Source organism: Paramormyrops kingsleyae, chromosome 11 (genome assembly GCF_048594095.1).
Source record: "Paramormyrops kingsleyae isolate MSU_618 chromosome 11, PKINGS_0.4, whole genome shotgun sequence".
Taxonomy (NCBI): domain Eukaryota; kingdom Metazoa; phylum Chordata; class Actinopteri; order Osteoglossiformes; family Mormyridae; genus Paramormyrops; species Paramormyrops kingsleyae.
In genome coordinates, this window is record NC_132807.1 from 23,224,888 (window position 1) to 23,237,387 (window position 12,500).

A 12,500-nucleotide genomic window follows, 5' to 3' on the forward strand; every position below is an offset into this window, starting at 1 on the left:
GACTTCTGAGACTCCCAGCATCGTACAGGTTGCAGGGCATTTGTTAAACTTGACCGGCTCTGTAAGTTTGAGCCTGCAGTCTGGGGCTTTTGTTTTTCTGCCTGTTGTGTGAAGGGAAGCTCTGCTTGTAGCCCGGCTTTCCTTATTGTGCCAGGCATCGCCCACAGATGTTTAAATACTCCTGTGAAGTAGACTGAGGACACATTTCCAAGGGTACTTGGCTTTTTGCGTGACTTGAGTGACGAGCGAGAGAGGCCCATCTCCGGCCTTTTCATCCGTTAGTTTTTTTTTTACCCGCATCCCAGCCCAGTCGTGGTGCCCAATGCCTGTTACATACATGTCAGGATGTGCAATTATCACTGCGTTTAATTAGAACAAGCCGATCGCTGAGCTGCCGTTTCCATTCCGCCGGGCCTGGGAACGGCAAAGGTAATCTGCAGCAGCTGGTGACGAGCTACAGGCGCGCGAGGAAGCAGCCCAGTGTGGGCACACCCCCCAACACCCCCCTCCACAGAACCGAATCCTTGTCGTGCATTTGTTTGGAACGCCGTCCTAGCCTTGAGGATGAAGTGTGAGCTAAGCATGGCCACAGTATATTGTTGCATGACTAATCTCCCTCTCCCATCTGCTGCTTAGGTCTGGACAAACAGCCCCACTCCAGCGTCATCTGGAGCCATATTGCACCAATCACAATATTTTGGCTCTTTTTTCTTCCCAATGCCAAACCGTTGCAGAATACTGACTGTTATGGCTGGTGCATCGCGGTTTTTTTTCCCCAACGTGTTTATGCACCCCGTGGACAAGAGACTAAATATTAAGGCACCCAGAGATTCTTCGTAAACCCCTCACCAAATCCATGCATTTCCTGGAGTCTTTACATATCAGATTACGTTCATGTTTGACATAAGTTGAATTCTTTAATGTGCACTCTTCATTTTTGAAGCTTTGGTCTATTTTGTGCCTAGCCCTTCGCACAAGAGTTTAAGAACTTGAATTGCCTCCCAATCACTTTTTTTTTTAAATGCTTGTTACTGCTACGTTTTAGACATTTAACTCTACTTAATAATGTACTGCGATTGTATTTGTGATTCATAGATTCTTCCCGAATTTGGCTCAGTTGCTTTCTCTCAATGCTGCACACATTTTATTTGAGGTTTCTTTTGGATTGTGTTTAGTTAACAAGGAAATTAAGGCAGTTTGTTTCTGTTTCCACTCTGGCATTTTGTAATTTTCGTCTGTGTAGTAAATGGCTATTTTTAGAGTTTGACACTGCAGGCCTACTTCTGACACATCTGGACGCACAGGCGAGTTGAGTAGCCCCGTTTACAGCCTCAGTAAAGATTATCTGTGTTTTCACATTGGGAGATTTACGCATATGTTTTTGCCGAAATGATTTTGAAAACAGCTCATGTGGAATGAAAAGACAAAGTGCCAGGACACATTCCCATGTACTGCACGTTAATAGAAATGGATTTTCACCCCGCAAACTACTTTATAAGGAAGTAGTCATCTTGGTGTTTTTAGCTAACATTGATCTGATTTTTAAGAGCTACTCTTCAAAGAGTTCTTGAAAATGCTTCCTGAGGTAGACCAAGGTTATTTATGCTTGACTAAATTACTCAGGAGTAAATTTACCCATGTACAGTGATTAGTTTCTCAGCTGCTGACTTTGAGATTTTCTTAAAAAGTGTGCTAGTTCATTTCTGGCTCGCTCAAATTGCCGAAGCAAGGTGTTGTTATAGCACTGGTTATAAAGGTTATTGTCTTTAGACTAAAACCCCAATGTTCATTGTCTCAAAAGTATTCTGGCTCCCTTCTTTACTCCCTTAGGGAAAACTGAATTTGCTGAAGCGCAATAAGTCATTTCTACAAACAGATCTACATATCACTCTGGTCATTTATTATTTATTTATTTGTCATTGTTGACACACCACAGCACACAACAACGAAATGTGTCCTCTGCATTTAACCCATATGTGACTTTCGTGACATAGCAGGGGGCAGCTAATTCAGCGCCCGGGGAGCAGTGCTTGGGGGCGGTACCTTGCTCAGGGTACCTTGCTCATGGTACCTCAGTGGTGCCTTGCTGGTCGGGGATTTGAACCTGCAATCTTCCGATTACGAGTGCGCTTCCCTAACCATTAAGCCACCAGGTAATTTACATGGGTACATCTCTGGGCCTTAAGTAAAAGTCTTTTACGATGTGGTTCCCTTTACTCTGAGCCCTGAGCCCATCCTCAGAGCTGTGAAGACGGCCCACAGCTGGAAGACATAGCCTACCTGCGCCAGAAAGTGATTGTTTTAAGGCCCTGCATGCTGTCCTGTCTAAGCGTTTCATTTTCTAGTCACATGTGTCACTGGGAAAACCACTTGTGGAAGGCTGGAGAAATGTCAGTGATCCTCAGGGGAGCGGGAGAGATGGATCTGCTCCGGTGTCACCGAAGCCACCTGGTTCCAGGCGCAGGGAATGTGCCCAGAAAACAGGAGAGGTGCTAAATCCTGGGAATAGGCACCGGCCATTTGGAAACGGTTCTCGGGCTCCATTATCAGCAGAGACCTGATCTAACGTGACACCCCGGTACAAACACAGTTAGCCTCGGAAGTGTACCTCCATCTATCTCACCCGTCACTGTAGTGAAGCTGCAGAAGGGAAGGGGAAAGGCCACCATGTTCCCCGGATGTAGAATCCGTCCAAAGGACCACACTGTACGCAGCGCATTGCTGAGCTGGAAGTCATTACCAGTGATTACCAGCGTAGTTCGTTATTCAGCCGGGAAGGAGAGAGGACCGAGCTATTTAGTGGTTGGAATGGACCCCCCCCCCCCCCTCATCAGTGTGCAAGTGAGTTCTGCAGTGTCAGCATTCAGCACACAAAAACGGAATTCAGTCACCCCCCCGCCACCCCCACTCTCCCGAGTTTTTTTTTTTTTCCCCAACAGCTTGCTCCCCTCCCCCCTCATGAGCTGACATTCTAGAAGAAACATATGCTGCTGGTCCCACTTTACAACAGCCTGTGCTGCATGAATAGGATCTTTCCTAAAGAGGAAGGGGGTTGGGGGGACAAGGGGAGAGAACTTCCAGTCCAGTTACAAAGTGCTGCTGGACTCTTCTGCTTACTGGCCATCTTTTGCCTTGAATGTGTGGAGGTTTGCTTCGCTGACCTGTCTGCATTCCTTAATCCACTCGAATGTTGATTCGTAAAGAAATCGGAGGGGGTCTTCATGTACAGTGATTATCTGTACATCTGTTGACTTGAGCAGAGAAGACTGTAGTGTTCTGTACTGAGATAAGGACAACGGGGGAGTTTTATTTGCGCTTGAAACCAACACAGATACAGGAAAGGATTCAGAGACGGGTTTTACTGTGGGGCTTTTGGTTTCATTGTGCTCCATAAATCTTTGTGCAACTACCCCCCCCACAACATGAATTCATCCAGATTTAAGAGGCTGTTTGACAACCCTGACAGGCTGCAGTGGAATCGGCCATATTGACAAAGGCTTTTACAGTAATAGAGAAGAAATAGAGTTTGCGTTGGAGGTGCTGGCTCCTTGGGATTAATGATTTAAGGCCATTGCCACATTAGTTCTCAGCTTGTGCTCCCCCACCTGATTTCACCTGTCAGTCCATCTCTCCTTGTCTTCATTTCTTTGAATCCTTAGTAAGAGAGAGATTCTTACTAAGTATAAGAATGCAATTTAATCCATAGAGATGAAGAAGATGCTCACTTGTGGCTTGAGAATTTCACAAGAACAAATGATTTTTTTTTTCTCCTTGGAGTAACCAGGAACAAACACCATCTGAAGAAAAATCTAATCTTTTCTTTGAAAATGAGACCATTGTGTTTTTTTTTTTTTTTTTAAGTCAAATTTTTTCGATTTAGGAGTAGCGCTGGCGAAAATAAACACAATGACCTCTGACAAGATCTACGAATGAGCTAAATCTCTTTAGGACCAACAGAATATTGCAGCTTCCTCTCTCTTGCATTGTCCCTCCGTGTTGCTGACCATGGGAAGCCAGAAGCACGGTCCGGCTCTCCAAGCAGATGCGTGCATCCTGGTGGGTGACGGCCACTTTTGTTTGTTTATTGTCGCATCCAGGTTTCTCCCCAGTCGGCTCCAGGCTGCGGCTTGGAGGACCAAACCGCCACCATTGATCCCAGCAGCTGGAGCGGCAGCGAGAGTCCTGCCGAGGACATCGAGAGGATGAGCGACTCTGCGGACAAACCTATGGACAACGATGCGGAGGGGGTCTGGAGCCCGGACATTGAGCAGAGCTTCCAGGAGGCTCTGGCCATCTACCCGCCTTGTGGACGCAGGAAGATCATCCTCTCCGACGAAGGCAAGATGTATGGTGAGTTTGGGGTGGTGGTGGTGGTGGGGGGGTGTCACTGCAGATGTCCCTGTGACCCCGTGCCCTTCCCTCCACGTGTAAATGCACATGTTTCCAAACCGGGATTTCTTGCACCTCCCTAACCTCACTAAGTGACATCAGCACAAGTAGAAGAATGGCCTTATGAGCAGCACAGCGCAGATCCCCCCCCAAGAATGTAGCGCGTTTAGGCCTGAAGAAGAGTGTAAATAAGACTGAGTGCGAAAACTTGCGCGGACAAATGTGAACCCCCCCCCAGCTCCGTGTCGCACGACGTAGAACAAAAGCTCACATCGCTATAAAAATCTCTGCATCTACTTGCAGGAGAAATGGGTAAAAACAGGCCCTGAAGAAAAGAAAAGGGAAAAAAAACAAAGTATGTGTGTTGATGCCGGTAATGTTAGTGAAATTGCTAATCAGGAATTCATGTCTAAGTCAGGGGCTCTACTGGCGGGAGACGCGCATTAATGCCTTGCTCTGGAGAAGTCGGAGTCTACAAGTAAAGCAGCATGAACTATTAGTCGGGAGCAGATGGTACAGCGGCTGCCACCAGCTGTGCCCCTCCCCCATTCCTGGCAGGGTGATGTAATGGAAACAAGGAATATTTTCTTTCTGTGGCGTTGGAGTCTCTCACAGCCTGTCAGTGTCAAATGAAAGCACAAAGAGCCCTCGGGCATTCATTTGCAGCTGTCATGTGACCCCTCTGGCCAAATGAAATGTAAGGTCTGGGAGCGGCAGCGAGGCCTCTCAGCTGCTGGTACAAAGGGATTTCAGAGTGCAGATTCCCCCCGCGGACCGCGGGCGCTGGAGGAGCGCGCCAGCTCCCCGCTCCCGAGTGAAGTACTTCAAATTGGTCCGCCCTGCGAGTTTCGAGCGATCGGCTTTGAGGACAGGGGGCCTCGCCGGTGTTCGAGAGAGAGCCTGCCATCAAATGCAAACTGTCCTGTGACCAGAAAGAGAGAACAAGAATATCAAATGTACATTAGGGGTTATTAAAGTGCACATGGTTGAAATGACTTTAAAGTCTTGTTTTTAACCCAGTATGCCTTTTTACACACTCATTTGTTTTTTGTCCTGTTATGTTTTCAGTGCATCGGGCATTTCTGGGTTTAGGGGGGAATGGCTTCCTGTTGCGACTTTTTTAATTTTAAGTATTTTAAAATTTTATTTAGCATTAATTGGTTTTTGGTATTTTGTTTCGTTCTACAAAAATTAATATTTAGTGAATAATTTCAGTAACTTATGCAGTTTGAAATACTTGAAGACCAGGGAGACAATATGTTATGCAAAATGTTTTTAGTGTGATTTTGGTTTGACTGCAAGTGTTTATTTTTTTTTTACACAAAGCAGATGTAGAAACAATTGCTTAGTTTCTAAAGGAAGGATATCTGGAGCAAAGTTTATCAGCAGTAAGCGACAGGCGTCGGCCCTTTGTGGTTTGATTGTGCTGAGTCCTTGTCTGGCCATTAGCCATGGTCAGGGGTCAGTCTTACAAGATGCACGGGGTGTCCGATTGCAGATTTACCAAACTGTTTTTGTAAATCTCAGTATGACAGAAAGGAACATTTCAGAGAAACCCAAATTCATCACAGTTTTGTCCAGTATATATTAAACTTTGCCATGTATGCTGGTAAAATGTATATATATATATTTTTATAAATCTCATTATCTTGTAGCAGCTAATAATGTCTGAAATTAGTATTTTTTCTTTGTGAATGTAAACTGTTAATTTGTAATCAGTGAGCAAACTCCGGTGCTGTTCAGCATATTTGACGCTCAGTAAGCGGCGCCGTAGGACTTACGTGAGGCGAATCGCTGGGTTTTCTTTGTGATTTGTTTATAAAACTAAAGGCTGCTCTGGAGCCAAGCATAGGATGTAACCAAGCGGCCTCTGTAGGAGCTGCTGGCTGTGGCATGGAAAGAGAGGGATCAAGTGTGTGTGACTCTCGGCAGAAAGAGAAGGTTTGAAAGGGACTTCGAGGGGAAGTATTTGGGCGGCCCAGCCTCTCTCCCCCCCCCCACCCCCCTTTTTGAAACAAGGTTCCCCGGCTGGCGGGAGAGGCGAGCCGGGCAAATTGGAGCGGCGTCCGGCCCACTCCGAGTGTAGGCTGGGCCTGTTGTCGGGCATGCCAGCTGTCACTGGGTCCTAGTGCCAAACCCGTTCCACCATGAGCTGTAACTCAAACATCCACCAGGGCTGGCTGGAATTGCTTGAATTATTCAAGGCATTTTTTTATCGGCCACTTCCCATCTGTGCAAGATTTAGCTTTGTGCCTTTAAATCGCCAACAGACTTTTTTCTTTTTTTTCTTCTTTTCCCCCTTGCGTTATATAAGCCTTATGTAGCATGTGCTTAAATTAGTTTGTGGAAGGGGACCGGTGTCTTGCAGCCCACCTCGGCTGCTAGCTCCCATTTACTATACATTTACGTACTGCGGATGTACACTACTGCAGGGTAAATGCTTACCTTAGCGTGCCTTTCGATTGCATTTATGAAGATGCTGTTCTTCTGGTATACATTTAATGACATAATATGATGACTTAATTCTGTCCATAATTGTCTGTTAATTTTCAAATGCTCTTTTAAATTGAGTGTTTAAAAAATCAGTTTAAGCAGTTTTAAATATACCCAACTAATCAGTGCATTGCACTCACGATTGAGGGCATTTCCAAGAATACCGCAGTTCTCTCCTTTGCACGGTCAATGGGCCTTACTTTCATTTAATAGCTCCGGTTTTTCCTGTTTATAATTATGCAACGCTGATTATTGATTATGTCTGGGTGTCCACCATTTAATTGTGATTGAGCAATTTTATATATGGAGGGTTACTGCCCTGCCTGAGAATATCCGACATAAGGAGACATGGATGGGGATCGTTTAAAAAGATTTCTTTAATTTTGGTCTCGAATATTTATTGAGAAAAGTGTGGTTTTTTTTATGAAATGTAAATATCTGTCGGAGTGACCCATGTTTTATTCGTACATGCTGTAAACTGGGCAAGTAATGACACCGGCCTAGAGTATTTTTCATTCAAAAAGTTACATTTGTCTTTTTTTTTTCAAATTCTGAATGTCATGTATACATTGTTCTATAAAATATACTGGGTGTGACTGCTGTCCATAAACCCGAATTACAGGTCATCTCCATTAAATATACTTTCCTGGTCCCGATGCAGTGGTGATCTTTTAACAGATTCTAACCAAAAGTGGGAGCATTTTGATATAGGCTACATTTAAGCTTAAAGTTTATAATGTAAGTATGTGCATGTGTGAGCAAGCCTGCCTGCAGAAGTATGGATCTGAGCATGTGTACACAGCTTCTCAGCCTCTCACGTCTGCATTACCGGCTCCCAGAGGTATTGCCCACCTGTTGCATCTCAATCTCACGCAAAGCATTTTGTTTGCAGCCTATGTGCAACGTCACATTTAAATCAGCCGGAATATTATAGTATAATACACACGCTCTCGCTGGCTGGACGTCTCGACAAAGCGGGTAAGAAATTTAGAACCGGACTAACAGTGTAGGTATAAAAGTGTCGCGGTTGGTATTTGAAGAGGTGCGACTGATAACTGGGGGGCAAGACCCCCGCGTGCACGCCGGTTTGGTCCCCTGCAGGACGCGTCGTGGACACGCGCTTCTTATGGGGGACGCGCAGGTATTTCAGCACCGAAGGAGCCAGAAACACACGGGACGCTGTGCATAGCTCGCGACGAAAGATGGCGTCCTGAGTGCCCTTAAAGCCCTTTGTTCCCATGGCTGAATGCAGTTAATTAGCAACAGTCTCTATAGCAACTGCCTCTCGGTTCAAAACAATTTCTAATTTTTGCAGCTTAGCTTATCATACTGTTTACCTGAAGAGCTTTTTGGTGCTTTGAGTCTCATTGGAGCTGGCTCCATGCCTAGTCTTAGAGGTTCATTGTGAGGGAGATGAAAAACAACACGACGAAGACATTGTAAATAGCACCCGGCCGCGATGCTCTCTGAAGAGGAGGAAGGGAGCGCCGGGAGCATGTGACAGCGTCCTGGTAAAAAGCACAAGACTGATTACTTACATAAATCACCTGCCGCACTGCTGTCCTTTATCTACCTCTGTGTAATTAAATTCCCTCCAGACTATGTATGCTTGCACACGTGACCGTGGCCCTTTCATACTGGCCAGTGCGCTGGTGATATGTGTCAGAATGAACGGCTCCCAGAGATTTGATAGCCGAATTGATACGGTTCCTGCTCTATGGGGGCACCCTGTTGTGTGTGCCAATTTTTTATTTTTTCAGCTTTGATGACTTTTCATCTAAAATTGGTTATTTTTTGCACCGTCTGTTAAAGAGTAAAATGTTTCATGTATTTTTATTTACAGAATACTCCGCCTCGGGGTATCTGAGAGATTTGTAACTGAATCTACACTCAATGCTGGCATACACCTTTAAATATAGAAATGTTTTTCAAACAGATTTTGAACAAATGATGCTGATGGATTTTTTGAGGTTTTTTGCGGAATTACTTGGTTTTTAGCCGCCTGTATAATGAACTACAATGGTACATGGGGCTTGAAAGGTCTGCTGGGTTCATTAGGGATCAGCCAGATCACCGCGGACGCCATGGAGGTGTCTGTCTGTGTGGTACAGTACGATACAGAAGCGAGGGCTCCTTTAGCCACACTGCTGGTGCCCGAACTCCCACTACCGAGAGCGTTGGGAGTGTAATTATGGGCGGAGCCAGCCTGTGGTCGCCTGTGAGCCATGTGCCCATGGGGGGCATGGCATACAGTGACAAGCAAGTGTAAACTGCTGCACGCCCTGTGTTTATTGCGGGATTAGTAACAGACGTGTGCCCTCGCAGCAGATTGGAAGCGGTTATTTGTCTCGCCATTTGCCATTGGCTGGCTCGCCGTTTTGACCGAAGGGCTGTTCCATGCTGCAGATGTGCGGGGGGGGGGGGGGGGGGGGGGCTGGGGATTGAGCCACTTGGTTTGCAGGGAAGCCGAGGGGAAGATGGGGCCCAATCAGTGAGCCTTGTCTCTAGCCTGGTTTCCGTATCCGTCAGCGTACCGCCACTGCACGGCACCCAGTGTCTCTGGAGGGAGTGACACTGGATGAGGCTTCTGTTGCAAAGCGGGAGGATGTCTGCATATAGGCATATAGGGCTCTTTTCATAAAGCTCTGTAAATATGCATTCATACAGGGTTCAGATTAAGATGTTGTTACTCACCTGTACCTCTATACTATCTATACTTGTATATGTTTTCCTTACAATGCATGTTCACACCTCTCATTTTTTCTTAATTTTTAACATCAGGAATGCGATGGGGTTTTATCTACCGTATTCTTTAAAATAAAGTAGGACATTAATGTTAGCCTTGTGGAACCTCTTGCCATTTAAATGCTGGGGTAATTGTCGCGTTTTTCCTGGCCATTCCTGCTGAGGCCATCGCCTTCTCTAAGCACTGAGTCACTCCGTGCTCTGAAATGAACCATTTTCTTGCACTGTTGTTTCCGGAGCCGCGCTTCCAGTATGAGGGCCTGTGAGGATATGACCTGAATCCTCATTGTTCAATACAGCTGACGTGAGATTATAGTCAGACCCGTCATCTCCATGCAGTCGCACGGAGGGAAATGAAAAGCAACGGGGTTCTGCAAATGTGTTAAGTTCTCGACGTATGCGAGTGCCCTCTGTCTGATGAGCAAAATCTATGTATTTACGGTTTGTCCGGGGGGGTGGGGGGAGATTCTCTTACTGCTCCGTTCCTTGGCTGTGCCGTTGGTGTCCAGGACAAACCACTTCACTCATTAGCTGCAGGGGGTGGGGGCAATCTGATGAGCAGGGGCCCAGCATTGCTGCACATTGTGCACTAGCTCAGAGGGGATCTTTTGCAGTGCCGTCTATCTGCAGCCACATGCATCAAATGAATCCTGTCAGAGGGATGTGGGCCTGGGTGTTTCTGGGAGAACTGGTTTCCAGAACATCTGAATATGCTCCACTCAGCCTTGGCGAGCTGCTGATGCTCGGCCGGCTGCTGTCGGCGTCCAGCCATCCTCCACGCCCTGAGCTCCGTAGGAGTGATACCAGCGTGTGCTCAGACGGGCTCCGAAGCAGACATAAAATTGACCTTCGAATGAGCGCAGAAGCAGGATGAGCACATTTTTAGGGGCTAACGGAACCGAACCGCGGTGCGGCGCCCCTCTCCTCGTCAGATTTTCTGCATTCCCCGTTCCTGCTCTGAGCCGTCTGAGAAGAACATTAGCATTCCGTGGCTTTGACACGCGGACCTGCATTCCCCTCGTTCTGCGTTTTTAACTGCCCAGGGTCAGAGCTCCGTCTTCACATATCTGGAACTGTTTCTCTCTTTTGTGTGAAGGAAAGAGGCTGATAGTTTTTGAAGTCTGTGAAGAACGTGTTGCTTTAGCCTCTAAAGCTGGAGGTTTTTTTTTTTTTGTCCCGGGAGGATGCATGCGGTGCATGGGAAGGTTTTGCAGTGTTGTTACCCATGGTTACTCATGGTTGACGGTACAGCTGATGCTTGTTTGCACCTGTTGCTGTTCTTTCCCAACAACAATCAGAGTGATGTCTGTTTGGCCATCAGTTCTGTCTCCCAGAGGTGTGTGGGGACAGGTCTGTGAACCAGAGATGGTCTTAAAGCTGCAAAACCCAACCCCCTTCAAATTAGATGCTTTTTATAAGCATTTTATGAGCTTTTCAAAGCTTTTCTCCTTTATTTACATGCCTGCAAGCTGTACTGTGGTTGGAGGAGAGTGATTTCAGCTTTGGGCTCATGAGCAAGAACCTTAACCCCCTATTGCTGCAGGGACTCACTGGCCCTCTTTTATCAAAAAGGAAAGGCATGTCACTTTGGATAAATAAATAAATGTAAATTCTGTTTTCTGAAGGATGTTGGACCCAGTTAACCTGGGAGCACTTCCTGGTTATCAGCGCTCGCTGTTGGGTGTTGGTTGCCACAGCATAAGCCATAAGGGTGTGGACTCCAGTGCTGACATGCGCGGACCTGCTCGAACGCACTGGGGGGTCGGTGTCTGCAGTGAGGTGGGGGGAGATGGGGGGGGGGGGGGTTGTAGTGCAGAGAGAGTGACCCTGCATGCGAGGTGTGACCACACTCGGCATGTCGGCACTTGTCTGAGATTCCCACCTCCTGCTCACTGAATTAAGCAGCTCCTCAGGTTGCCCCAAGCATCCGTGCCCCCCCCCCCCCCATCCTATCACCACTTCGTATAACAAGGAGATTCAGGTACAGTTGTTATAAGCTAACCTTAATGTGACACTATTGGCATACATTGAAATGTTCTACAGGCTACTTTCCATCTAGATCAGGACTATTCAGGTCACGGTCCTCAAGGTCGGAGCCCCAGCCTTCCTTTACCTGTTAGCCAGGATGTGAAGCCTCTGACCAATCAGAATCAGTGATTATTAAACTAACCGGCTGGGAGAACTGAAAACACGACCCGGGTTTGGAATCAAGGTCCAAATTTGAAGAACGTTCGTCAAAGGACATGGAGTAGCGAGAACGTGGAGTGCTACATGCTCCTGAGGATACATGTCTTATTTGCAGTCCTCTATTCACAAGAAGTCATTCTCATCCTGATGATTGTTCCTAGCAGCATGAGCGTGATTCTTAAAACTTGCTGAGTGAGGTACACCACCACTCCCCCCCTCCCGAAAAGAAAGACCTTTTCTGTTAGATAGCTGAAAACCTCTCAGAACAGAAAACTACAAAATTAGAGTTGAAGGATGGGTTGATGTTGTCATCTCTCCAGGGCTCACTGCTGTATTGAAGGATAATTGTGTAGTGTCTGACACTGCTTTCTTTTTCTATTTAGGAATCTGGTTGAATGTGACAGCCGTTTTGTTGTGGCTGATACATGGATCATACTGTGTCCAGTCTCGGGCTGGTTTCCAGTCGCTGTAACTATTGTGCTCGGTCTACCTACAGTTCCGTTCAAAACAAAATAATAAATCATATGCCATAGATCTGTCCTTTAATTGTACCTAGTGCTTGCTGTGACCCTGGGGTTTGTGGGAGGTTAGCAGAGATACGACCTACATAGGTTTTTTTTTTCCCACAGGGAAAGTACATTAAAGTACTCTTTGGGTCTATGAGTGTGCCCATGCTTCTCTTCTAA

General features: G+C 46.5%; 1 protein-coding gene across 7 annotated transcripts in view; it reads left to right on the forward strand.

Moving 5' to 3' along the window:
• tead1b (TEA domain family member 1b) overlaps positions 1-12,500 on the forward strand; it is a 52,948-nt gene that overhangs the window by 15,584 nt on the left and 24,864 nt on the right. For all 7 annotated transcript variants that reach the window (XM_023790717.2, XM_072718269.1, XM_023790724.2 and 4 more), the window contains one exon: positions 4,098-4,350. In XM_023790717.2, coding sequence (XP_023646485.1) covers positions 4,203-4,350 — 148 coding nt within the window. In that variant the 5' untranslated portion in view covers positions 4,098-4,202. The remainder of the gene's footprint in view (positions 1-4,097; positions 4,351-12,500) is intronic.